The sequence below is a fragment of the Oreochromis niloticus genome, linkage group LG11, assembly GCF_001858045.2.
Source record: "Oreochromis niloticus isolate F11D_XX linkage group LG11, O_niloticus_UMD_NMBU, whole genome shotgun sequence".
Taxonomy (NCBI): Eukaryota; Metazoa; Chordata; class Actinopteri; order Cichliformes; family Cichlidae; genus Oreochromis; species Oreochromis niloticus.
The window spans coordinates 22,235,848-22,262,878 of record NC_031976.2 but is presented as its reverse complement, the minus strand read 5'-3'; the positions used below and the strand labels follow the sequence as shown (position 1 = coordinate 22,262,878).

Below are 27,031 nucleotides of genomic sequence, written 5' to 3'. Positions count from 1 at the left end.
TTAGTGGTGCAGGGGCCCCTGAGCCCCCTGTCAGTACCAGGCTGTGCTGCGTAAGATGTGGTGAAATAAATCTCATAAAATCTCAGAATCATGACTCAGAGGTGAAGACTCTTTACTGATCGGTGCATGGACATGATCCCAAATGTTCTTAAGCAACAGGCTAATTATCTTGGAGGAGAGAGAGAGCATTTGACATGTAGCTAACGCTAACAGTGTCCACGATAATAATGTTCACGTAATTCTCAGGGCTTACAGTGTGAGACAAACATTTGCAAGCCTGGTCTTTCCTGGCAGCAGGGGCTCTTTCGCCAAAGAGGTCAGCTGAATTCCCGTAAACAGGGAGAGAGGGGCGACGCTGGTGAGGAGGGTGAGCGGCGTTTAAACCACGTGGCCGCTGCCTGTACCGGAAGTACGCCACACCGTGCCTCTGCCAAGATGTCTGCGCCCGGTGAGCACGCCGTGGACGAAAACGAGATGGAGGAGATGGACGAAGCAGGCAGCGATGAGGACGAAGGGGTGGAAATGGAGGAGGAAGGGGCAGAGGGAGAGGAGGACAAGAAGGTGTACGTGCCCGGGATCGAGCCGCTTGTGCCCGGGGAGGAGCTGGAGATGGACCGCTCCGCGTACCGCATGTATCACGAGTGCCAGACAGGCAAGTTAAAGCCAGGTTTTTAAGAGGGAAAAGATGCACTGTCAACATTAATCCCATTGAAGTTCACGCTTCCACCATGTGGGATCTCTGGGGTTAATTTATCCTGTTGTTTATGTTCAGGTGCTCCATGCCTGAGCTTCGACATCCTGAGGGATGGAGATGGAGACAGCAGGGAGCAGTTTCCCCTGTCCATGCTGCTCTGTGCGGGCACGCAGGCGGACACAGCTCTGAAGAACAGGTACAGGACCACTGACCTCTCACCCACACCTTCATTACTGTCGGCACTCAGCATTTAATCCGGAAGCACCATTTTTAAAGGTCCTGCTCAATAACGCCGGATGTCCTGCACCTCCGTGTGTTTATTTTGGTCGTTTAAACTGGTGTCAGTGGTTAGTTTCACAAATATATTTTAGAGTGATCTGTCATGTTTGGCCTGGAGTAATTTTATCCAGCTGACATTGTGCAAGAGGCAAGTTAAACCCATAAACTCCCCCCATCCCCCATTTTTTAAATACATATTTATTCGTAGCAGATGCATTCAGATGGCAGTTGCATAACAACATTTAGACAAAGTTAAAATAGGCAAACACACATCCAGAGGATAAAATAATGGCTTACAAATATTATTTAAGAGCAAGACTAATTAAGTTAAGTGATTGCAAAAGGATATTTTTGAAATTTAACAAGAGCAAGTACAAAAACAAAACTATAAGCAGAGGGAAGCATTTTTGCAGTGGGACGTGTTCATTTTTGTGTGAGAGGTTGGACTGGACTCTTTTCCACTAGTGATAAAAAGCTTGGTTGGGAAGCTGCATCCATTTGGGTGCAACCCTCCTAGACAAATGTAATTCCTACTAAGTGGGTACTTTGAGCCACTCCCTTTTCCCCAAGGGTCCTGAATATGCATCTTGATTTGGTATAGCTTTTAGCCCGGATCCCCTGAGGTAATTTTCCAGTTTATCCAAGCTGGGGAAGTGTGAGACCTGCAGGTTTAAATGTGTTTACAACTAATTTGTACTAAATAGTAGATTTTTTCTCCCTAAAAATGAACCATACACTTATTGGACACTCTGTACCACACAGCAGCTCGTGTACCTGGTCGGATTGTTCTATTAAAAATGTGCCAAAGGGCACAAACAAGTTTGGCAGACAGCAGCTGGCTGCAGCTGCTTGATCCTGGCACAGCTGGGAGTCAGAATTATGAAAAACATCCAAATGAAATCCAAGTCGGTGAGTTATTAAATTAACGCGCGCTCCCGTACAGCAGTTATAATGGAAGAGATTGGCTGTAGAGACCAGGATGTAACCACGGTAGCTTCATGACTGAGTTTGGCTATTTTAATGCTTTTGGCTAGCCTCAAGCATTAGTTTGAGCACTTGTCGTTTTTGGCACTTCCATGTTTTTTTTTTTCAGCTGCGGAGGCTACAGAGACAGACACCTATTCATGCTCACATTCACAACCAGCTTAAAGTGACCAGTTAACTGTAAGCCTCTCGACTGTGGGAGAAAGAAGCTAAAAGAAAACACAGAGCGGCCCCACTCAGTCTGTTTGGAGGTTCAAATCCCTGAACCTTTTAGCTGTGAGGCTGCAATTAATATTCTGGTTTTCTGCCTATTATTACTAGGACAGTTCACAGAATAAAGGCTGGCTTACTCTAGTTTTAAAAGTCACATCACTGTAACCCAGCTGATCAGTAGCACAAAGTGAGCTCTTGGTCTGTTTACTCTGGAGTATTAGAGAGTTAAAGAGTTCAAAAAGCTGAAAGCAGGCATTAAGCTTCACCACATTAAGAAGCGACAACAGCTCAGCTCTGCTGCAGCTATGTGCCGAGCAGTAGAGCTGAACACAGGTATTTTTATTTGCATTTTTATTCTAATTCATGGCAAAGTTGTCCTAAGACAATGAGTTTGCGTAACAGATTAAGTTGGTCATCTGTAGTCTGACTATAGTTTGATCACCGTGTGGGATAAAAAAAAACGTGTAGATTTTGTAGAAACTCCGTTCACTCACACTTTCTCATTCATACAACAATAAAAGAATACCAATCCCAGACACAGGGTGGGCCGCAAGCCAGTTTACTGCAAGTGCTGATCCCAAGCCCCAATAAAGGGTGAGGGTTGCATCAGGAACGGCATTCGGCAAATCAAATATGCAGATTATCAAGAGTGAGTTTTATATACTGGTCCGGTCAAGGTCCGGGTTAACGACAGGCAGCTGACGGCAGTTGTTCTACTGTTGGGCAAAGAAAAAGGAGGAGTGGAGGAAGGTCTGCTTGAAGGCAATGAAAAAAAAAAAGGAAAGGTACAAGCAAGGATCCTGATCTGCCAGGCAGGAGGAAAAGAGGAAGACCACAGAAAAAGATTCACAGATGTAGTGAAGGAGGACATGCTGCTGAGACAGAGGAGGATATCAGAGATGGAGGCAGATGTGCTGTGGCGACCCCTAAAGGGAGCAGCTGAAAGAAGACAAAAATAACCATAATTAACCTCAATAATAAGTAACAATAAGTAATACCTTTGAAAGATCCCTGCTTGGATGCCAGGAGGAGACACATTCCTTCAGGCTCACAACACTGAATCTGATAAGAGGAAGATAATGGGTGGATGGATGTTTTTACATTAGAGCAGTATTGCAGGAGTAGTGAGCAAGACTGAAACTTGAAAATGATTTTCATTTCTTTTACTTTTAGACCTCCAACAACTTCATTCTTTATTTTAAAAGCTGCTTTGTGCAGGTGTTTCCAGGAGGCGTCCTTTCATCCAAACTCTCTCCAAGACAGACGCATTATTGCCACGTTTCCATGTTTAGTAATGTTAAATTCCCCTTCTTTTCCCATTTTTCCTGTTGTACATGTTTATTGTTATTACTACCAACTGTGTTGTTTATAGCAGAGAAAAGCAAACTCTTTAATGTCTAAGGGAAGATTCTTTTGAATGCTAACATTGAAGCATTGACTCTCTTCACTATAAACCACACCACAATGTTGTTTTTGTTTTAATTTTCCTGTGATGCACAGTTTCAGTTTTGTTCTGATGTCAGCTCTCGTACTCATCCACTGAAACTTTTCCTTTCGGTGGAGACTTCAGTGGTCAATTAAAGGTTATTGGAAACTCTCAAGCACTCAAAGATAAAGCACACTGATGCAGGATAGTCTGTGATTTTTCTTTTTGGACCGGGGTATTTCCCAGAAATCCATGCCAATGAATTAATTGTTAATTGTTTTTTGTTTTTTGGCAGACTTTTGGTCATGCGCATGCATAACCTTCATGGAACAGAGAAGGAAAAAGAGGAGGAAGAGAGCAGCGATGAGGAAAGTGATGAAGAGGAGGAGGATGAAGAAAAGAAACCACAGATGGAACTGGCCATGATGCCCCACTATGGGGGGATTAACAGAGTCAGGGTATGCAGACGTTTATTAGTAAATAAAAATTATAAAATCACTATCTTGTGCATCAGTTTTTCTTAATTCCCTGATGATTTGACTCATTTTGCTTCTTGGGGTCCAGGTGACTCAGGTTGGAGAGCAGTCATTAGCTGCTGTGTGGTCAGACAAGGGACAGGTGGAAATCTTTGATCTCCGATCCCAGTTGGAGGCCGTCCACAGTTCTGCTGCTATGGCTGCGTTCATCAAACAGCAGAAGGAGGCAGCAGCGCTCTTCAGTTTCTCAGGGCACATGACTGAAGGCTTTGCAGTTGACTGGTCACCTAAAGTACCTGGTACGTGAGGCTTATCCTGTAAGACTGCTATACAGACGTGAAAAAAAACAAAAGCAAAGAAAACATGCACATTTTCAGCTCACCCTGTGTGGCAACATTGTTTTGTGCTAGCAGCCAGGTCCCCGACTGCACCTGGACTACTTCGTTATCTGTCACTGACATGATAAAAACAGTCTCCAGCTTGTGGAAGATATTTTTGTTCCCATATTGTTAACTGTGTCTGCCCGTGCAAACCTGTCATCAGAAATATTGTCCACAGCAGGGCTGACACCGGTGTATACGTCAGAGAGTGATCAGCTGCGATTAAAAACGTGCAGTAGTTTTAGTGAAAAGATGCCAGTGTGGGCTTTTATAAGAATAACACTGGAAGGAAATCCTTTTATGGGATGTGTTAGAATCAAAATCCACCTTAAAGTGCCGAATGAAGGGCCACAAAGAAGAACAAAAGTTCCTCTTAAACATGTAAACAGGTTGTTTTTGTTTACATGAATTTGAAGGTCTTTGAAGGCTGCGATTGACTGAGATAAGGATTTGCATAGATGTCTGTCATAGATTAAAATGTTAATAGTTTTGTGTTTTGTTGACAGGTCGCCTTGTCAGCGGGGACTGCAAGAAAAACATCCACGTGTGGGAGCCGCGGGAGGGGGGGACTTCCTGGCAGATTGACCAGCGACCTTTCAGCTCCCACACAAAGTCTGTGGAAGATCTGCAGTGGTCGCCTACAGAAGCTTCAGTATGTTTGTACCCCAACGGTGACGTAGTGGCATAAACTTTGGCAGATTGTGCTCGCTCGCTTGTTGCACCCTTAACCGCAGCGGTAACATTAGTAGGAGTGGCTCCTCTGAACCTGAAGAACTGCGATGTCTGTAAATTTCTAAGTATCTTCCACTAAGCTTAAGTCCCTGGTGATGCATGGGTAATTCTTTGAAAAATGAGGTGCGGTCACGGACCAGAATAATGGAAACTTGCTGTTAAATGGCACGTGGTAAAAATAGCATATGGTAATGCTATCTGCGTGGCACCACAGAGTTGTGACATAACAAATTACAGCCCAAACTATGTAAATTACGCGAGTCTTAGCGCAGCAGTTAGTCACCAAACCAGTTTGTGACATGTCGATGTTCGTCCTATAAGACTGGGTGTTTGCATTTCTGAAAGTATTCTTTATTTATTTTGGAATCTCAGGGCTTTTCAACTTGTACAGTCTTGTCTAAAATTTCTTGCTGCAGTAAGGATCATTAGGCATGCAAAGCCCACCAGAGCCCTCCCTTAGTAAATTCTTAAGAAGAAATAGTTCCTTGTCTGGGAAGAATCTTATTGTGTTAATAGTTATTGTAAAGCTTCCCTTAAAGTAAACTTTTAAAGTATCTGTACTTTCTCTTTCACTAGGTTTTTGCATCTTGTTCAGTGGATCAGTCTATTCGGATCTGGGACATCCGCGCCCCGCCCAATTCAATGCTGTCAGCCAATGAAGCTCACTCGTCGGACATCAATGTAATCAGCTGGAACAGGAGCGAGCCATTCCTCCTGTCAGGGGGGGACGATGGACTCCTGAAAGTGTGGGATCTGCGACAGTTTAAGGTACAAAAGATTAAATGGAGGCAATACATCTAAAGATAATTATGTAATTCTAATTAAACACACAGGGCACTCACAATAGCAGAGCTATTATCAGTGTGCCAACATGTCACTGTGACCCACGATTAGTGTTAAATGGAAAACAATCTTTAGGCTTCTGCCGTCAGATTGTCTCACCTCTTAGTGTTCCTGCCCCACCTAACATTAGATGTACAGTTGTGTAACAATAATAGCTTTAGCTGTTGCTTCCCTTCTAATTCAGGAAACTATTTTAATATATTTGGTGAAAAAAAATTTACATGATTTATTACAGAGAGCTGAATGAGACTTTCACAGCACACAAAGTCCTATTTGCATCGTATGAACAACATATTTAACCCTTTCAAACACCTCTGTGTGCATCAGTAAAAACATGAGCACAGATCACCCTTCTGATGCACACCCAGTCCTTTTGTTCTTCAAGCAGGCCTGAAGCATGACAGTAACTGCTCGGTTCAGGGGTTGCTCCTAGTATGTTTTCAGAGTTGAACCCCACTGAGCTGAAACTGTATGAACAGCTGTCACACCTCACTGCTCTCCTGTTCCTGTAGACCGGGCGTCCCGTGGCCAACTTCAAGCAGCACAGCGCTCCCATCACCTCGGTGGAGTGGAACCCCGTGGACTCCAGCGTGTTCGCCGCCTCGGGCGCAGACGACATCGTCAGCCAGTGGGATCTGTCTGTGGAGTCGTGCGACGTGGGCGCCAGGGTGGAGGCGGTCAGGGACCTTCCCCCTCAGCTGCTGTTCCTGCACCAGGGTCAGTCTGAGATCAAGGAGATCCACTGGCACCCGCAGATGCCGGGCGTGATGGTCTCCACGGCTCTGTCGGGATTCAACGTGTTCAGGACGATATCCGTGTAGCGTGTTTGTGCGTTTTAGAGACAAATGGATGGTTTTGCATTTACATGAGTGATACATGTGTAACAAGCACTAAGAAGCTTGTAATGTATATAAATAAACTGTGTATGTAATAATTCAGCTTTTTGACATCTATTTTCCAACAAAGGCACCACATTATGGTCCCGTTGAACTTTCAGCCTGTATGTTTACAGACTTTTGAACTTTTTTAGGCATCACCTGCATGCTTAAAATACAGTTTAGATAACTTGACTCCTCTGTCATTTACTTTTTGAATTACTAAAGGAAAAAAATGAGTTACCTGTCAAACATCTGTAACCTTAAATATAAATGGAATCATTATGAAAATGATGAAATGAAACACTTTATTTCAGTATTAATGTGTGTGAAATTTCACTCTCACCAGCAGCTACCTGGTATAGTTGGATCTCAGGCATTTAGCTTTTCAGCAACTTTCCTTGAAACAAATAAAAGCCGAGGCTGGTTTCTATCTTTTTGAAGTCGCTTTATTCTTTTCACTGTAATCTTTGTGAAACCACAGGCTAACGAATGTGTTAACCAGCATTTTCAGCATGAGTTGAATGGTATTTCCCTTTTACAGCATTATGAAAAAACACAACAAAAAAAGCTTTTCACAAGCAAAAAAATAGCAAGTCCACTGCTGCTCCTGATTTAAAATCACATGATTGTCTTTGCATTTTAGTGTTAACCCAGCCCCACGGCCTGAAAGGAACAGCTGTGCTAAATAACTGCACTCTGATATCAAATCGCATTTGGTCTGAGCCGTTGTAAGATTTGGAATGTGACACATTCACAGTAATTATTTATAGACGCCGTCTCTCGCAACCCTTTGAAGACCTTTTCAAAGACTTTAATAAACATGCAATATGATGAATATGTAATAAGACACTCGTATATCACAGGGTACAATAATGTAAGTGTATAGCTCCCTTTAAAGACATCAAACACAAAAGAAATTAATTAACGATGCAGTTTAATTTATCTTCAATCAAACTTTCCGCTGAGCTTTGATTTCTAAAGCAAAAACATCCAGGAATGAAAAGAAATCAAAGTGCTGCAAACTTTTCACTTTGATTACCAAAATGGCACTTTTTTTTTTCTGATTAAATATCAAGTCTTCTGCAAATCTGTTACCCTGGTAGATAAAAACGTCTTTTCCAGTTGAGCAACATCGTCTCATTGAGTTCTGAAAAATCCAGTTTGAAGTCAGATATATTGTATTTAAACCTCCCATTCAAAAGCCACCGAAAAAAAAGGTACTCTGAGAACGCAGTCCTCCACCAAGGCCAGCATCCTGTACTGTAATTTGAGACAAAGTCATCTGGATCTACATTTGGTATGTCCTTTGCTCGTGTTCCAACTCTCCGCAAAGTTTAATAACATTCAGCTTTGTAGTTTTTGCGTAATCTGGTTCACGGCCAAATCAACAGCTTTGGTCACACATGGTATGTCCTTGGTGGAGGAATGATGAAATAAGGAAAATACAGTATACTTGATTTACTTGACAGCTAAGATTTGTTGGCGCAGTTTATCCCCTATAAACCAATTTCATCATCAAACTCATCTTCAAATGTGTAGCCTCGTCCTTCCTCATCCACCTCCTCCTCCTCCTCTGAATCAGTCTCTGAATGGCAGCTGCCAACCCTCCTCCTGTCCAATGGAGTGACCCCTTCATACTCTGAGCTTTGTGACGAGGCAGGACTGGGCGGCAAATCTGCATTGTGATTGGTGAACTCAGTTTCACCTCCATCAGCTGGACTCTTGCCTTTCTCGCTCTCACTCCTCACTGGGCTATTACATGCTTCCAGATCCTGATCCTCTTCCTGGAAGTCAAACCCTTGACTTTCTTCCTCTTCCGATGCCTGACGAATGATCTCCTCCCGTTTATCGCTGAATCTCACCTTTGGTCGTAACCCCTTTAGCTTCATCCCATTCACATCTGGTATCCTGCTGTCTTCCACCTGGATTCCATCATGCTCTGCCAAGTTCTTCCCATTCAGCTCTCTCTGCCTGTTCACAGACATCTCCGCAGCCCCTTTCCCCTGCTTTGTTTCCGCTACCTCCTGATTAGAGTGGAGCCCCAAACCATCCATTACGCCTAGTACATCTCCAAGCATAGATGGACCCAGGTCCAGGTCTAGGTCCAGGTTTAATGACGACTCTGAGTCAGAGTGCTGAAGCTCATTGTTCTGCGGGCTTTCTGGTGCATCTGCTTGAAGATCACTGTGGTAGGAAGAAGAAACAATCCCAGGACTCGCCAGGTCAGGTTTGGGTGAACTCGGGCCAAGAGTGGACAGGAAAGAGGTATCGCCAAAGGCGTCTCCTCCCCTGCCGATGTGCATCGTGTGACGAAAATCACCCAGCGGGGCTGAGATCATGGTAGGGTCCAGGCGAGAGACCCGGGATGATTTGTGGAGTGGCATGACTGTGAAGAAAGGCAGGTAAAGGAAGGAAGAAGGCAAAAATTAAAAGGAAGGATGAATCATTAAATTGTTTTTATGACAGCACTTCCTGAATGAAGACAAAAAGAACAACAACTAGTGAATGAACAAAAAGTTCAAAAAGCACGTGTACAATGGAGGGCTCCAGTGATAGGACAGGCCAGTCTGAAAATCCACCATGTTGTGCAATAATGTGGGAAACCAGTGAGCATTTTGGCACTGGTGCAGCTGTGAAGGCCATGCTGAGACTTGTACTTGAAGAACACTATGCAAAGTTAGCACATACTTTTCTCTGCCCTCAGGGGTGTTTGTAGACAAAACCACGGTTAAACAGTTTCTACAAAAGTAGATCTCTAAGTTAAAAACAACTGGTGGACATTAGATTAAAACCCTGTTCCTGCTGAGATCATTATAACATTATTTAATTAAAAAGAAGGGCTAATTAATGGAATACGCGGTAGCCATTAATGCACATTATATTTGTTAATCTCTCGAATCACCTTTATAACATGTTATACACTCTGACTGAAGCCAATCTCCACGTTTGACTGCAGTTATGGGTTTAGCAGGGGAGGGGGGCTTGCAGGCCTGTAAGCCCAACCCTCAAAGTTTTTCCAATAACAATTCAAAGTAAATATTCTTCAGATAAATCTACAGCTCATAAGAAGTATTAGTAATGGGAGCTGCGGGTATTGATAAACCAATCAGAGAAGCGTGTGGATCAATGTAAAACTCAGCTTATCAACTGAGTGTGGGCGCCACCAAAACATGTAAAGTATTTAGAGAAAAAAACTTACTTTAAAGCGTATACTCTCGTCTTTGGTTGGCTCCCTCTCCACTCTCCAGCTTTTTCATCTGGCTTTTCGCTTTCGCTTCCCTCTCAACTTTTCCCTCGCTCTTTTTTCTCGCCGTCGTCCGCCTGTGTGAGTTTTCTTTTTTTTTCCTCCAAAGGGATGGGCACGGGCTGAGGAAGTGACGCGCCAGTTATTGGAGAGCGCTGGATCAAAGTGCTGACGACTCTATCGCACAGTGTTAAATATAAACCAGTATAAACGAGCATGACCTGTCTGCTGCCCGGTTTGTGTTCACAGATAAACTGACTCAGAGTTTATTCGAATGAGTGAGTTTAGTTACAAATGTAACGAATAGTTCCTGCAACGAGGTCCGCGTGTGTTTTATCTTTTTAAGGGAATGTTGCCAAAATGTAAATACTGCTAATCCCCCAAAAAACAAACACATCAGAGTCCTGCCTCACTAACCACACATTTTCTGAATTACTTTAACTTTGGGGTTCGTTTCTTCTCATTTTACTTGAAGGACCACCTAACTTTTTAATAGCTAGCAAATTGCTTTTGTAGCTTTATTTACTTTTTTTTTTTTAAATAAAAAAAAATCGTATAATATAAAAAATATAAGCGAAATAATCGTTTTATCTATTTTTTTTAACATTTATTGTGTTTTGTGCTATATAAGACTATATACACTATGTACAAAAGATTTTTAGTTAGTTTAGCTTTTTTTATTTTGTTTTATTTCACTTTTTTCTATTTGATTAAGGTCATTTGTTTTGTTTTTTAAATTACTTTTTAACAGTTTATTTTTTTCCCCTTATTGACATCTTTTTTTTTTTCATATTGATTTTTTTTTATTTTGCTATATATTTACTAATTTAAGCTCTTGGGTTATGAATTGTGTTTTATTTTTGGCTGTTATAACACAGTATTTTCCCAACTTAGGGCATATCTCAAGTCTTTTCTCATCTTACTCTCTACTGTCTGACTTCCCAACTTTTACCATTCAACCCCAACCATCTCAACCTCACAAGACTCCAGCTCGTATTTGTTGTTTCCATTTTTCATTTCTCCTAGCTATTTGGGATTAATTGGGTTTGATAATTAGAGAAGCAAAGCATCATCTAAATAGTGCGCTTGTTTGGTTTCATTTTAAGATGAGGATTAATACACTTTTTTCTCTTAGATGTGGCAGAAACTACTCATGAACTCAACACGATCCAGTTAATAGACACTTCAGAGCTGTCTTTATATTCCCTAATTTAAGAGGAAAAGTTCTTATTTATCAATGTAAATGTGACATATGCTGCTGTAGTGCTCTGTCGACGAATTAAAAATTGCACAATTTAAACAAAAATCTTGTCCAAGATTGCTAAAATGCTTAAATTCCTAGAAAAACAGTACCTCAGTTGTACCTTCTCTGTGTTGTGTTGACATCTTGCGCACTGTTTTAACTCAGTTGAGCTACACTAGCAAAGCAAACAATTTTCATGTCATGCTGAATGATGTAGGGTGGACAGAATACCTGCAATTATGTTTTCAAAGGAATGCAGTCTCACAGGCCGGTTGACACACTCATATTTTTGAAGGGTGTCCACCTTATAATTACTTCACATAGCTAACCACATCATTTACATGTGCACTAAGTCAGGATTCATCTTTTTTTTTAAAAAGACCGAACAAACCCTGACTTTGGGCCGACAACAGGAGTGGAGTAGAGATGCTTTTTAGGATAATATCCAACTTCCTCCCCTGGGTAAAAGAAAACAGAAGCATTACCACAGCAAGGTATTCATACAATAGGACCGGTTACTGAGTCATTGTGAGTGATTTCTCGTCACAAATGCCAAACATAGTTTGGTGATGATGTAGCCAACAAGCTGCTCTCTCAGCCCTAGGCACATTTTCCTTCACCATGAGAAAAGAGAAGTGAGGTATTTTGTTTTCAAAAGCTGCGCCCTTAAAATGAGATTACTTGTTGAAGGCCTACTTTTTACTTTGAATTTAAGATGAGAATGAGCTCTTCTGTTTTTTCTAAGTCATGTGTGAACAATAAAAGCAACGCAGCAGCATGTCTTTCTTTCCTTATCAGAGTTTAATGTTTGATAGCCTCACACCCCAAGATTAACCCCATGATTTCTCCTTTAAAAGACATCACGACTTCATTGTATGCTGACATGTATGATGATTTTCCGAAATGTTCATTCAAGAAAGTCTTCATTCTGAAGACTCTCTTGAATGAGTGTGTTTGTGTTTGTGCGTGTGTGTGTGTGTGTAGTGGTGGGGGGATTTCTGGAAACGACTAAGGCAGGAAATGACTCGCCTCCCCTCAGTAGTACTCACTCTAGCACAAACACACATCCTGCAGCTGTGTGTGCTTCATGGGAAGTCAACGGGGAAAAATGGATCATGAGAACTGTAAAACAAATAGCTACTGTTGCCCATCATTGATTAAAATAAGAGCTGCCCTTATAACTCATTGCCAGACATGGTCAACTGTGGTGAAACTTGAATAATGTCTTGAAAAAAACCTGACACTGATGCTGATAATAGGATTAATTTTGGGGCTCTGTACAAGTAATTGTTGATTGATATTAGCGGTGACTTCTTCTATCAGATGCTCCCTTTCGGGGTCGCCACCTCTGCCTCCTCCTCTGTCACACCTATCCCCTGCATGTCCTCCTTCATTACATTCATGCATCTTCACTGTGGTCTTCCTCTTCAACATCCTTTGTCCAGTACATCCAGTCCAGTGTTGCCTGAGCTGTCCCTCTGATGAACTTGTTTTTCAACTCTGCCACCTCCAGCTGTCTTTGTGTTAGTGACACCACCTCCAAAACACACATCACAGTAGGTTTGACCATCACCACTGCAAACAATAAGGGACTCAGAGCAGATCCCTGTTGTAATCAGCAAATGTAATCTGCTGTCCTCATACATGCCCTGCACCACCCTCACATACTTCTCTGCCATTCAGGATGGCAGCAGGCCATGTGAACTGGAAGGGTAACCGACTTTGACTGGTAGGTATTTGGCTCAAGTCACTATCATATACACATAGTACACTCACAGAAAAATGTAGCCACAGTTGTAGTGCAGAAATATCTGTTAGATTACAGAGAGAAATAGGAGAGATATTTTCTCCTTCTGCAAAAGTGGGATCATTGAAGTCAGCACAATGTCAACAGGTTTCCATTTCATTTGTTTTGCAGTTTTCGATAGGCCCATGCTTTAAAACCTGCAGTGCAAGCTCGTGAATGACCTATTTATAGCTTCAAAGCCACGAGGGGTACTTCCCCTCAGCATGATGGCTGCAGAAGGACTAAACTACTGTTAACTGAATAATTATACTGAGCTCACACTGGAATAACATCCAGTTGGTAATATGGATGTTTATGTTTTTCATTACCAAACTATATGAATAAGTGTAACTCATTGTTGAAGTCAGTGACTTTAATGGACCCCTGAGACCTACTGACTCTGGTGACAGACTGATGTGTAAATGGGGTGGAGATAGACACATGCACTGTGAAAAATGTCTCAACTTCTTGTGTTGACCGTTACATCTATTTTATTTATAGCCTCTAGTACATTTAATCGATAGAAGTTAATAAAACGTGCTTTAAAATAGGCCTAACACCCCTCCCTCCCAAAAAACCCCAAACAAACCGTTTTAAAATACATGAAAAGCTGAAATATATGTTTTGCTGCATGAACCACTTTGTGTGGAAAGTAAAAATCAGTTATTGAAAAGTGTTCAGAATTTGATTTATTCGATGATGAATCATCGAATAAATGAAGACACACTGTTCGCCCCTACATAAGCTACCTTTATGGGCTAAAAGTATCTATTATTGGCAGGGCTGGACTGGGACAAAAAATCAGCCCGGGCATTTTGACTAATGACTGGCCCACCATGGTATTATAGGAAAAGCCAAAAAGCCTTTATAATAAACTTAAACTTACACCATCCTCCCTATTCTGGTATTCTAAACAGTGCTTAGCAAAACTATAAATCAACCTCATTTATAATTACATATACCTAACTAATAGGGTTGCCAACTCCCAGCACAAAAAGAAAAGAAAAAAAATATGGAACCACTCCCCCACCCTCTGCCTCAAGATGCTTAATTGACAAAACCGATTTTAACTTAATGCACGTATAAAACAAATGCACAGAAATCTATTATTTTTCTCCAGTAATTAAATAGATTCAACATCTTTCTTCAACAGAATTGCAGACTGCACAGATGGTACCTTCCCAAAGGAAAGAATACTATAACTTACTAGGGTATATACTAGACTTAATATTTACTGAATACAATAATGGATTTCTGTACATTTTACATCAGATGAAAACTTTGGTTGTAAGATTCAGATAATTATTTATTAAAAGCGAGACATTTTAAATAGGAATAAGAAAGAAAAGTATTTCTTTGTGCCTCCCCTTTCCCTCTTAATGCCCTACCTGGCCCCCCTGGCAAAACTTTGCTAGACCCGCCCCTGCACAGTTACCAGCTGTCAGCTACGTCGAAAAGGATCCTGGTGTTATTTGTCTCTCAGAAACAGTTTATAACTTCCCTTCAACTCATTCATGTCACCTAAAAGGTAAACCTGTTTCTCCATCACCTGTTCAGCTCTGATGATTCAGTAAGGACATCTCCTGGTTTCATCTTCATGTTTCCCTCTCACCACATACACAAACGGATATCATGACCAGCAGCTTTTACAGCTGTAGCTCCAGCAAACATCAGCTGATACTAGAAAGTAATATTAAATATATTCTAACAACAGCTGATCAAGCTTAAACGTGCTGCTGTTGTTTAGCGCGACATCCGCTGGTTTCCTCTTTCTGGCGCAGAGAGAAAAGCCGATCAGCTGATCATTGATCAGTTTCATGATTGAATTAGCAACTTTCTAGCTGAAGTAGTACGGGACAAATCGCGTTCCTTTTCACCTCAACTTTAAAGTTCGACCTTCTCGGCTGTAATTGGTCCAGCCCAGAGTTGATCATGACCAACTGGCCAATCCACCACCATTCATTTATACCGCTAAAAAAAGAAAAATAAAACCCCATCGGCCCATAAAAACGAAAAATCACGAGCGGCCCACCGGGCAAATGCCCGGTATGCCCGATGGCCAGTCCAGCCCTGATTATTGGTATTTACCTGCAGGCCGATCGATACTAAAATTTGCAGTTTCGCACAGAATTACAATGAGAGTCTAACCATAATCCGGCTTAAGGTTTGATTGGTGTAGTTGATAGAGGATAGACAAAAACGTTGCGTGTGCTCAGCACTGCAAGGCGTTACTCTTGGAAAATTCAACCAATAACAAAACAGCAAGGTGTCACGTGACCTGGCAGGTTTCACCTAGCTGCCATTTTGTATCTCCACTGTGCGGTTAGATGAAGTTGGTCGTCAACGAACGAGGGACGAAATAAGATTAAATCCATCTTGTTTTATTAATTAGGACATCTTGCAGAAGCATATTTAAGTGTGATATATTTTGTTAGGCAGTGTTGTTCGAGGTCGACCGGCTGCTCTTCTTCTAACCGGACCCTTGGCCCTCGCCTCGGACTTCATCTTGTTTACATTCTACGGCGGAGAAGCTAACGCTAACGCCGTTAGCCAACCTGCTAGCTTAGCTGGCAGACAACTTTCCCAGCGTTAGCTTTCTAACGCGCAACATAGCGAAATGGCGGCCAACACGACGCAAGCAGCCCCTACAACTAACTGGTAGGCGACACTCTTTGAACAGATTGTGAATTTAGGCTAACTTGCTTTAATGTATGCCTGAAATCGGTATTTATATCCTAATCTTAAGTTCGTGGGAAGGATGTTAGCTTAGGCCAGGGTGTTGGCAAGTACTAGCAGGCCGTTAGAGTAGTTAGGTGAAAGGTGATTTGTTAAGATGCTTGTTTTTTTATACATTTGTGAACGTGTAATATTTTTGATTGAATGCCAGGGTTTGATCCAGCTTACTCTGTTGTACGTTGATGTTAGCAGGCGACAGTTGAAGTTTTAGGATAGGCCGTAATTCATCAGCTGTTTTGGCTGTTAGCTGTTTCTTTAAACGAAATGATTTAATCATCTGCTTGAGATGATCTAATTAGCTGTTAGATGTCAGATCACGTAGTTTAGCCGGTGTTAACAGAGGGAGGGTAGACTTGTTGTGTAAACAGGTAATGTTTAAATGGTAAACATTTTAGGCACAATAGTAATTGTCAAGTAGGCCTTCATCCTATTTTCTAAAGCGAGTAGTTGTCTAAACGAATAGAAATCTTATTGCAGACGGTAATTGGGCTTACTTCTGTTTTTCTGCTGATTAAATGGGTTTGATCATGTGTTCTGATCACCTTGTGTTGATGGCAGGTCCTATGGTGCTGCTGCAGACGGCCAGGTCCATGAAAATCCTGAATGGGAGAAGGCAAGACAAGCACTAGCATCCATCAGCAAGAGTCAGACCTCTGCTAAGACTACGCAAGCTAACAGGACCACTGCAGAGGTTTGTCTTTTTGTGCAATCTGTGTTTGTCACACCTTAATATACCTGTACTATATCATATAATCCCCATTATAGTGATATAAATTTCTATATGATACAAAAATATCAGAATATTCATATTCTGATATTGCCTTAGCAATCTCATGCAGTCATATCCCCTAGTGAACATCAGTGAGACAAACTCCAGGCATGTCTTGAGAGCCAGAGCTGCATGACAGCCTCCAGTGATCTAGCACCTGCAAAGTGAGCCACTTAAACATCCTCCAACAAGCTTAATTATTTACAAAATATGCAAGGATATTTTTTCTTGTGAATTTGAAAGCTACAAACTTGTTTTATTGCTTTAGCCAAAAATCACAAGTTCGAGGACAACCAGTCTGCGAAGGAGGATGTACTAGCAGCTGGGCCGTACACCCATTATTGTATGGTCTTCACCTTGCAATATAAAGTGCCTTGAGGCAGCTGTTGTTGTGACTTGATGCTATGTAAATAAAATTGGATTTTATTTTATTATTGGAAATTTAAATAAATGATTTCACTTAATAAAACAAAAATATTTTTTCAGTTTTAGTGTTGTACAGCTCTTGAAGAGTTACAAGGCTGTTATTTTAGTTGAACCAAAGTGTTTAATGGTTATTTTATATCTTGTTGCATGCTCAGTCATCCAGGTAAAGAAAATCCAGAAATCTTTATTAGGACAAATGTTTTGTCACTCATCCAAGTGACTTCCTCAACCTCAGCTGAATGCAGGTTTCCCCCACCTTATAAACAGCACATTTGCACAATGACCAAAACTAGTGCCTAACAATAGGCTGTGAGTTCAGTTTCATGATCATTGATCAATGCCCACAAGTACCATTCAGACTTAACAGGAGTTTGTCACTTGAGACTGTTTTCATGTAATTTGTGGCTGTTTCAAAAACCAGAAATGTATATAAGGATGAGTAAATTAAAATCCATTTTAGTTTTTGTCACAGTCCTATTGATCCTCCATTGGGGGGAGGCCAAAACCTTTCATTTTTTCATATGCAGGACAATCCTTGTGTAAATAAAATAATTGATGAAAAGTAAGTTTAGAGTGCTAATTGAAGGGGGAAATTCTTTGAAGAAGAATGTGGGATTAACATGAATACCAGCAAGGAAGTCCTAGGTTTTTAGGGTTACAGTTGTGATCACTGATAATGACCTAATTATGTTGTTCACAGCAGATAAGGAAAAAAAACCTCCTGCTTACTGACCTAATCAGATTTAACTGTGAGTTTATGTGTTTATGTTGTGTTTATATATAGAAATACGTCCTACGCATAGCAAAACACATGAGATAAGCAATACTGGATTGTAGTTCTAGTCTGACTTATGCGTTGTTAATGATATGTTAGAATATATTGTTGGCTTCTGCATTTCCATAGTCTGCAGATGTTTTACAGCTTTCCTTGGGGCTTGACTGCACCAACTAACAAAATCATAGCTGGCTCAACTCCCGCTGCCAGTTCCTTTTAGTACCTTCTTTTATTGCTCTTCGGATTAATTATTTACAGAAGTGAATTCTCAAAGACGCAGGCAGTTAAATGTCTAAAATTAAATAAAAAATATTGCTCCCTAGAAACGGTAATGGCCACAGTATTCATCCAGTAGCACAATCCTACTTGATTAATGGTCATATTAAAACTAGACAACATAAAGATGTCTCATGTATGATGAAGCTTTCTTGTAGTACAGTATTAACCTTGTAAAGTATCTTATCAACAGTTTTTATTGGTTTCACAAAGGTGAAGTTTTATGTTCACACAGCATTATAATTGCTGTCTGTGTTGGACGATGTTTTCTCAGTTCCTGATGGTAACACTGAAGCTATTTTGCGTGTGTCTGTTATTTCAGGCTGGCCAATTCCAACCAGCAGCAACTGACTCTGCTGCCATGCAGCAGCAGCAGTACTATCCGTGGTACCAGCAAACTCAGCAGCACTATCCTGGATATACATACCCCTATAACTACTACTACCCCATGGCGCCGGTAAGTAAAGATATGAGCACTGCTGCTTTCAGTTGGGAGAAGTTTTGTACAGTTACACTTTTTGCAAAAACTGAATTTAAAGTGAGAAATATTACAAAATGTCTTTCTCTGAATTTCCAGTATGGTGGTGCTTATCCTTCAAATCAGTATGGTGTACCCCCAGGGCCTTACCCAGGAACTCCTACTTCTAATGGACAGGTACAAAATCTAAATTTTCTTAGTAAAGCAGAATATTTATATGTAGAAATAATTAATATGATTCATGATAGTTGTCTGGGATTAAGAAACCTGAAAAAATAAGGACATATTCAGGCACCACTGAAGGTGTAGTAGTGTTACAGATTATGTTTTTTTGAAGTATTGCGTTTATTCTCCAGATACATGTGTAGCTTGTTTATGCTTGCAAGGTTTCATTTTTGCTGTAGTGCTGAAACAGTTTTTTCTGTCTTTTTACAGCCTCCCCCAGTGCCTGGAATGGAAGATCAGTCCCCCAGCTACACCTCCCCAACGCAACCTCAACCACCCCCCCTGCTACTCCTCAACCACCCCAGAGCCCAACCACCTCAGAAAACCCCCCTCCTCCACCACCCCCTCCCATTCCCCCACCACCCAACTCCCAGTACCCCCTCCCCCATCACAAACTTCTTACAATACCAACAACAGTATGACATACCCACCTGGAGACCCCAACCAGATGCAAGTCTACAATCATTCCCAGGGAAGGCCTAACTATGGACAAAACTTCCAGGCTCAGAATGCTTATCAGGCATCTCAAAATAATTCCCAGCAGCAACAACAGCCTGCTCAGTATGCAGCTGGACTGGGCAGAGGAGAAGCCAACAAGAACAAAAACCAGAAGCAAGGACAGCAACTCTGGCACCGCATGAAACGTAAGGTTTATTCTCTTGCTGGCAAGCTTACATTCCTAATGTAAACTTTGTTGATTTATTACAGAGTTTAATGGTTGTGTTGCTGCTTTTGTTTTCATTCTATCCCCCTCTTTTCATTGTATTCAAGTGCAGTGTGTAGATGCCCCGTATTCAAACAAGTTAAAACCTTGTTAGGCCCCCATTAAATGCAGAAATAGAGTAGGGAAGTGTGTTTGGTGATCAGTCTAGCAGTGTTCATCAAAATGTAAAAATATCCAATATGAATAAGTTGCTATTGCTATTATGATAGTGAGTTTCAGTAATGATTCTATGATTTTTATATCTTGTAGAAGCACCTGGCACATCTGCTGTGAAGTTCAATATTCCCAAGAGGACCTATCAGGTATCCCCAGTTTCCAATCAGGCTTTCCCTCCAGGCGAACAGCCCTCGGGGTTGAATCCAGCACCTTCATCTCCTGCTACTGCCAGTGCTGCACCTGGTGGTCCTCAGGCACGGTGAGAAAACTGCTCTGTCTACAGTAATTCTTGATGTGGGAATGACATGATGACTTTAAATGTAAATGCTTTCCCTCCAGACCGCAGGACTGGCCGCAAGCCATGAAGGAATACGTGCAGCGTTGTTTCACAGCTTGTGAGACCGAGGAAGACAAAGATCGTACGGAGAAGGTGCTGAAAGAAGTTCTACAGGACCGCTTAAAAGATGGCTCTGCTTACACCATTGATTGGACCCGTGAGCCTCTGCCAGAGTGAGTTCAGTAGTGGGTTGTATTTAACTTTAGGTATTGGAATTCTGTTTTTTGGTTTTTTGTTGTTGTTGTGCAATCAAACTGTATTTGTCTTAAATGCTTTTTCGTCTCCTTTTTTAGGTTAAAGGTTAAGCAGTCTCGTTGGGAAAGCGTTGCACCTCAGAGGACAACAGATCCCTCAGTTGGCTGTGGTGGAAGCACAGTGGCTGGCGCTTCAAGAGGCAGAGGTATTGGACACAGATTAGGCAACTACAGGAATATCTTTTCTCAAAGGAGTCCAACTTCTAGTTCATCCGATTCCTCCTCCCGCTCACCATCACCTTCGCACAGCCGGCACAGGGACCGCAGCAACCAAAGGCACAGACGCAGGTATGAAACCATTTCTCCTCCTCTCTTTGGTTATTGTAGTTTTCCTGTGTGGTTCCAGCTCAAATGTTCTCCTGTTTCTTTCCTGCCAGTGATTCTGACTCACAGTCGGATAGCAGCATCTGCAGTGACCTCCGACCTCAGCTTTCAAGGCGAGGTCAGAAAGGAGGACGTGGTCGTGGCAATGATCGGGATAGAGGGCGTGGAGGTGGTGAGAGAGGACGAGGAAGAGGTGGAAAAGGAAGAGGAAGACGGTAAATTTATAAAGTCTTGTATCGTTGTTCAGCAGAAAGAAAAGTTTATTTATTTATTTTTTTAAATTGCTTTATGGTACTGATAGTTAATGTACCTTCTTTTATCCAGAAACATGGATGATTCAGCTGTTGGAAAGAAGAGGAAAGGTGGCAGTGCTGGTTTGGATTTCCATGATCCCAACAGAGAAGCTAAGAAGCAGAGCCGAGCAGCCCGTTTCCAAAAACAGCTTCGCTCAGAGCCTCTGGTTCTCTCCATCAATGCCCTGGACCTGCCTGATGGAACACAAGAGGGCCTTAGTTGGGAGGACTGCCCCATTGTGGGAACATGTCAGGACATCACCAAGCACTACCTGAGGCTCACCTGTGCCCCTGACCCCTCCACTGTGCGCCCAGTGCATGTAAGTGTTAAGCTTTGTTTATATGATCTCATTCTACTTCTGCATTTTGCTTTTAAATTGAGATAAAATGTCCTCTTGCATTATAAAATAATTTTGTCAAGAAAACAGGGAATTCTTTTGAAATATATTCTTGAATAAGGATTTTTTTTCATACAATATAGAAGGAAAATCTCCCAAGGACAGAGGAAGGGGGATTGAATCTGTGCAATACATGTACATAATCCTAAATCCCTGCATCACAGGGCATCAAGATTCAGGCTTTAAATAGTTTAACTGTCATTCTAGGTGCTGAGAAAATCTTTGCAGGCTGTGAAAGCCCACTGGAAAACAAACCAGGACTATGCATATGCCTGTGAGCAGATGAAGTCCATACGACAGGACCTAACGGTTGGTTATCCTGATATACTATTTATTTTTTTGTTTTTTCAAAGTTAATTTATGTCTTTGTTAGTTTATTCATTCATTCATTGATTTTATTCCTCTTACCTGCGCCTAGGTTCAAGGAATTCGTACTGAATTCACAGTGGAAGTGTACGAGTGTCATGCACGGATTGCTCTAGAAAAGGTGAATCTGTTGGTTCTCAGTAATTACAGACTACTTTAAAGTAATAAGTGGTTTGTTTTTTTGTTTTGTTTTTTAAACTGGTTGAATGCTTATCTGTTTTTTTATTTATTTATTTATTTTAGGGAGACCATGAAGAGTTCAACCAGTGCCAGACCCAGCTGAAGGCCCTGTATAAGGACAATCCCTCGGAGAACATTGGAGAATTTACAGCATATAGATTGCTGTATTACATCTTTACTAAAAACTCTGGAGGTATGCTCAGATCTTTTTGGAAGTCTTCACCACTGCACTGAACATTGTGTTTGTTTGTTTTTTTGTTTTTTTTCTAACTATATTTAAAAGTTTCCCTGTCTCAGTTTCTGACACCGGTCATTCATTCATCTTCCCCCTGCAGATCTAACCACTGAGTTGGTGTATTTGACCCCAGCACTACGGGCAGATGATTGTGTGGCTCATGCCCTCGCACTTCGTGCAGCTTGGGCGTTAGGAAACTTTCGGCGGTTCTTTAAGCTCTACCTGGAAGCCCCGCGTATGGCTTCATATCTCATTGACAAGTTTGTAGAGCGTGAAAGAAAGGCAGCACTTAGGGCCATGGTCAAAACGTAAGTTATGCTCCAGTAACATGCTAATTGTAAATTTTAGGTGCTTCATTGCTGACCAGTTTCCTGACCTGTTTGCCTATTTTTCTCTGTCCACAGGTTCAGACCCGACTTGCCAGTGCAGTATGTGCAGTCCACCTTAGCCTTCTCTTGTTTAGACTCCTGTATGGCCTTTTTAACCGGGCTAGGAGTCACATTCATGCCTTCTGATCCCCAAAAGATAGACTGCAAAACCAGCACAGCCTCTTTGGCTGCCTCCTGAGAGGGGTGGAGGGGTAGCACCGTGAAAGGAGTGGCTAAGGGACCATCATGGATCCTTACATATTCAATGCACTGCACTTCAGACACCACAGCGAGTTCAGATAAGAGTAGTGGCAGACTAACACCCATATAGAAAGATGCTGGCTAGTGTATTACTCTGTCAGGCCAAAAAAATGCAGATCTATTTTCTGACACTAAGAACTGTTCTGAAAATGAGGGAGTATCTGCACATACTGTCACTCACATATTCTAAGTTTAGCCCATCTCATTACATTTATGATGCCACATAAGTGAGGGAGCAGATTAGACCTGAGATCAAGTAGTCTTAGTGACCGAGAAGTCACAGAACCAGATCACGGTTCCTGTTCCATTACCACCTTCAGATTTCAACGCTAACAGTGTTGTTATGTCTTTTCCTTCCCCAAGTCAGCAGCTCAAAGACCAGAAGATTCAACTTTTACCAAAAGGGAAACGGCTTTTCAAGTCATGCATCCAGCTCTTCACTGTCTGAAGTCAGACCTGCAAAGTCAAGTCAAGTCTAGTTTTATTCTTACAGACTCAGAGAAGATGCCAGCAATTTATCTGAAAGAAGAGGTGGTTTGTATGCCCTTCCCACATCTTGTTTCCTCCTCAAATCTACAGCTGTCTGTTCCTCCCGTTTGTCTCTACAAGGTCCCTGAAAGAAACTGAGGTCTAAAGTCCCGTTCCTGATTTAGTAGTATTCATCCACTGCTCATGTTCATGAAATGGTGATCAGCACTTAAAGAAGTCTCAGATGAGCATTGACTTTGTAACGGATAAGTGTTCCTCATCAAGATCAAGTTCCATAACCTGGAAGCTGAGCTTCATGTCCAGAGTAGCCCCAGGCAGAGTGCAGTTCTGCTTCCATCACCCTCAGGTAGAAGTTCCTGCCAGCGCCTGGTGTCCAGCTCACCCCGTCAAATGCAGCAGTGCACCTCTGTATCCTCACCAGCTGTTCCTCAGAAAAGAATGGTGACGTCACAGCTGACACCTTGGATGTAGCTGAAAGTTAGTTGGGTTTTTTTGAGGTGGAGCATCAAAGGAAGACCTGCAGCTTCTTCAGGAAGGCTTAAAAAGTGGTTTGTATACTACATGCAAGGCTGGTAAGAGAAAGGGACTCTTCTGGAAGGAGGTGGATGACCGCACAACAGAGATGTTGCCTCAAGTTTTTGTTTGTTGTTGGGTTTTGTTTTGTTTTTTTCCCCCCCCAACTTGTTTTACATCTTGTGGGTTTATCAGTTATCAGTATTTGGCATTCTCTTGTGCAAAAGGAAAAAAAAATTATGGTGTGGAATCAGGATTTTATTTTTAAAAAAATTATATACTTGGTAATGATTTTTGGACAATCCACGTGTCATTAAAAAAAAATTGAACAATATCCTAAAATCCCAGAATTTTTACTGCACAGATTGAAGCTGCTGTCTTTGAGTATTACAATCAAAACATGAATTTTAAGTGGTACAGACAGCAGTGAAATAAAGAAGTAGTTTGAGTCCAGGCAAGTGCTTTTATGTCCATTTTTTTCCCCCCAGAAGATATGAAATTTTTAACAAAAAGTTTGAAATGGGAGCCTCACTTTAGTATTTAAGAAAACAAAATAAAAACAGGCTCTCTAAGTGGCCATGGAATTGATTCTCTGTAATTTGTGCTTTTTAGGACCCAGCGCAATATTGATGGTATATTAACAACCCTTTAGAGTGGGGAAGTTCAGTAACACTGAAAATGGCAATTGATCAGCTCCTAAGTGTGAGGAGAATAATACATGTGTTGCTTTTCACCAGCAAAACATCTGGTCCTAATTGAGTTATGCTGAAAACGTGTAGGTGGTCAACATTGTTCCTCATGATTTTTTTTTTGTTTTTTTGTTTCCTAAATTAATATCAGTATTAATGGCCGCTGTAGGAACGTTGAGTCTGACATTGAGTATTTAACCCTGTTTTGATTAATAAGAACAGGAATGGATTCAGGCTTAATGTACAACCTACGCGTTTGCTTATCAACAGAGTATACTTTGTAAATACTGTATGATAATTGATGTGATTTCTTTTTAGTACACCGTGTAGGTTTTTGTTTTTTTGTTCACACATGGGTAAGTGTGAAGTTTTTTTTTTTCTTTTTTATTCTTTCTTTGTTTCATAAAACTATTGAACAAATTTGTGAATATGTTAAAAAAAAAAAAAAAAAGTAGGATTTGATTGTATGCAGTGATCTCAGTGTAGCTATATCGGAGAAATGTCAGTCAGCGCTGTTTTCTGAGTGCAGCCTGAACACAGTCGCACAGGTTGTCAAACCCAATTTTGGCTCGATGCTCAGACTCCATTGGTCCAAAAAAGAAGGAAAAATAAGTTGTTGAAATTTTTCCCTTTAGGCTGTGTGCCACATTTTCCTGTTTTGTGCTCTCTGATTGGTTCCTACTGGTCTCGTATATATTCAGTGACAAATCAGACCAATGTGGCTAAAACCTTGCAATGTTGCCTCCTGACCAATCATGTCGATAAATCACGTGTGACCATGGATCATATATATATTTTAGATGTGTTCATTGTTGACCTTTGATTTCAGCATATGTTTTGTAATGACAAAGATCTCAACATGTTTCCTTTCTTTCCCCCCCTCCCTTCATTTACCTTACTCCCCTGTCCTCCTCACTGCCCCCCTCTCCCCTCACTCCTGAAACCCTCCTCCCACATGCCGCCAGACTTCTCATCCTTCAGCTTGCAACGCTGCTGCATTGCAGGAGCACACGGAGGGATAAGTGGGCAAAACTCCTCCAGATGCCTGCCGGAGAGAGTGAATTGTGAGCACTCAGTCTCGGTTTGACCCGCTCGAGTTGAAGCCATACAGCTCGTAAAACACAGGGGAGCCTCGCATAATGAAAATGTTGAAATGCTGCTAATGTGATTTGCTGCTAGCCCGTATTTAAAATGGTTTTGTGTGCAACATCGTACCTGTTCTAGTTTTTAAAAACAAAGCTGAGTCATGTTTGCCTTGTGCTGTGGGGTTCTGCGTGTCCAGATGCGTTTGCACAGTTGTTTGCTGATAAAACTTTTCATATTTGGTTAGGTTGGATCTTTGTTTTTTTCAATTCCTTTGTCTCTCCACCGATTAGAAATGTTTTAGCTTTTGTTTGTTATACTGGCAGGCTGCTTCAGAATTGAATTGGCATTGAATAAAATATGTCTGGACATGCAGAACATAGTGACCTAAAACTCACCAACACTCTTTTTTTTTTTTTTTTTCTTTTCTTTTTCAAGTATAAAGTTTGTAGGTTTGTGTTCACATGCTAAGCAGTGACTCTTCTGAAGTGATGTAAGATTGTTTTGTTTTTGTTTTAATTTAATGCAGGCTTGTATTGTATACATCTGATGTCTCAGGTTTTCAGCACTGAAACAGCCCAGGATGTTTATCTTTACATAGAAAAATCATTCAGATAACTAATGTACGCATTTTCATTTAATCCCCCACCCACCCCTCCCAATTTTTGTGTATTTTGCTCCTATGTTGGTGTATACCTCCATCAGTCTTTGTAACTGCTTTTTGACCCTTGAAGAACTCCCATCTCCCTCTTTCCCTCCACCTTTGTTCATTTCTTCTTCTTTTTTTTTTTTTTAAACTAGTCTTTTGTAGAATCTTCTCACTTTCTCTTCTTCACCCCTCCCTGCATGATGTTCCAACCTCTCTCCTCTCCCCTGACTCTCTAACCAGTGTTTCTCTTTTGTCATTCTTACCCTTTTTTCCTCTTATGTTGGGTATGTTTGTGACTGCCGTGTGCAACTCTCACTAGTAAGTATTGTATCATGTCTGCAGTGCTTTTAATAGTTTGTGTTGCAGCACTTTAACAACTGAAGCTGAAGGTCTATCTGCAATGCGCCCTCCCTATCCTTCATTCCCATGGCTACACAGATCTGATAGGATAAACTGCCATTTTGTAAATATTGTGTACATATCTTTTGGAAAGACGTCTAATAAAAAAAAAAATAGTACAGAGAGCACATACGGTCTTGTGTTTTTATTGGAGTTGATTGATTGAAATCTAGCAGTTCAGTGGAGCACAAAGAGTTGGTTGCAAACAGTTTATTGTGAAGATGTTGAATGATGGCCATCTGTGATGAAACAGATCAACTAGCTGACTAAACAATGGTTTAATGTTCACTAATATGGTGATAGTTTTTACTTTAACCAACAGATTAAAAAAATCCTTGAGAGCAGCTGGAAAAAAAAGTTAGCATGGAAGGTTAAAGATGTAGAAAGTGCAGCAGGAAAAAAATCAGTTTGTCATGCAAACAGCAAAAGGAATAAAATGGCAAAGGACAG

At 41.3% G+C, this 27,031-nt stretch overlaps 3 protein-coding genes across 3 annotated transcripts; 2 read left to right on the top strand and 1 right to left on the bottom strand.

Moving 5' to 3' along the window:
- The first annotated feature begins 345 nt into the window (after nucleotides 1-345).
- On the top strand, nucleotides 346-7,335 carry grwd1 (glutamate-rich WD repeat containing 1). The gene is made up of 7 exons (XM_003450578.5): nucleotides 346-652; nucleotides 773-890; nucleotides 3,892-4,054; nucleotides 4,161-4,371; nucleotides 4,959-5,104; nucleotides 5,761-5,952; nucleotides 6,540-7,335. Exons 1-7 carry the CDS (start codon nucleotides 436-438, stop codon nucleotides 6,846-6,848), a joined length of 1,356 nt encoding a protein of 451 aa, XP_003450626.2. The 5' UTR covers nucleotides 346-435; the 3' UTR covers nucleotides 6,849-7,335.
- Nucleotides 7,336-7,432: 97 nt separating this feature from the next.
- On the bottom strand, nucleotides 7,433-10,283 carry cdc42ep5 (CDC42 effector protein (Rho GTPase binding) 5). The gene is made up of 2 exons (XM_003450606.5): nucleotides 10,105-10,283; nucleotides 7,433-9,291 (listed from the first exon to the last, which is right to left on the bottom strand). Exon 2 carries the CDS (start codon nucleotides 9,287-9,289, stop codon nucleotides 8,402-8,404), a length of 888 nt encoding a protein of 295 aa, XP_003450654.1. The 5' UTR covers nucleotides 9,290-9,291; nucleotides 10,105-10,283; the 3' UTR covers nucleotides 7,433-8,401.
- A 5,185-nt stretch (nucleotides 10,284-15,468) lies between these two features.
- LOC100696286 (leukocyte receptor cluster (LRC) member 8) lies at nucleotides 15,469-25,977 on the top strand. The gene is given in 17 exon segments (XM_013274594.3): nucleotides 15,469-15,836; nucleotides 16,473-16,605; nucleotides 18,483-18,617; nucleotides 18,738-18,815; nucleotides 19,074-19,137; nucleotides 19,140-19,241; nucleotides 19,244-19,507; nucleotides 19,837-20,002; nucleotides 20,083-20,253; nucleotides 20,374-20,622; nucleotides 20,712-20,873; nucleotides 20,983-21,271; nucleotides 21,557-21,658; nucleotides 21,768-21,836; nucleotides 21,959-22,088; nucleotides 22,231-22,438; nucleotides 22,535-25,977. Coding segments are annotated over 17 exon segments (2,526 nt in total). The 5' UTR covers nucleotides 15,469-15,795; the 3' UTR covers nucleotides 22,698-25,977.
- Nucleotides 25,978-27,031: the final 1,054 nt, after the last annotated feature.

Coding starts and splice junctions, on each gene's coding strand:
- grwd1 (XM_003450578.5), top strand. CDS start 436: ATGTCTGCGCCCGGTGAGCACGCCGTGGACGAAAACGAGATGGAGGAG. Junction 4,055..4,160: donor GGGGGATTAACAGAGTCAGG/GTATGCAGACGT, acceptor CTTGGGGTCCAG/GTGACTCAGGTTGGAGAGCA. Junction 4,372..4,958: donor CTGGTCACCTAAAGTACCTG/GTACGTGAGGCT, acceptor TTTTGTTGACAG/GTCGCCTTGTCAGCGGGGAC.
- cdc42ep5 (XM_003450606.5), bottom strand. CDS start 9,289: ATGCCACTCCACAAATCATCCCGGGTCTCTCGCCTGGACCCTACCATG.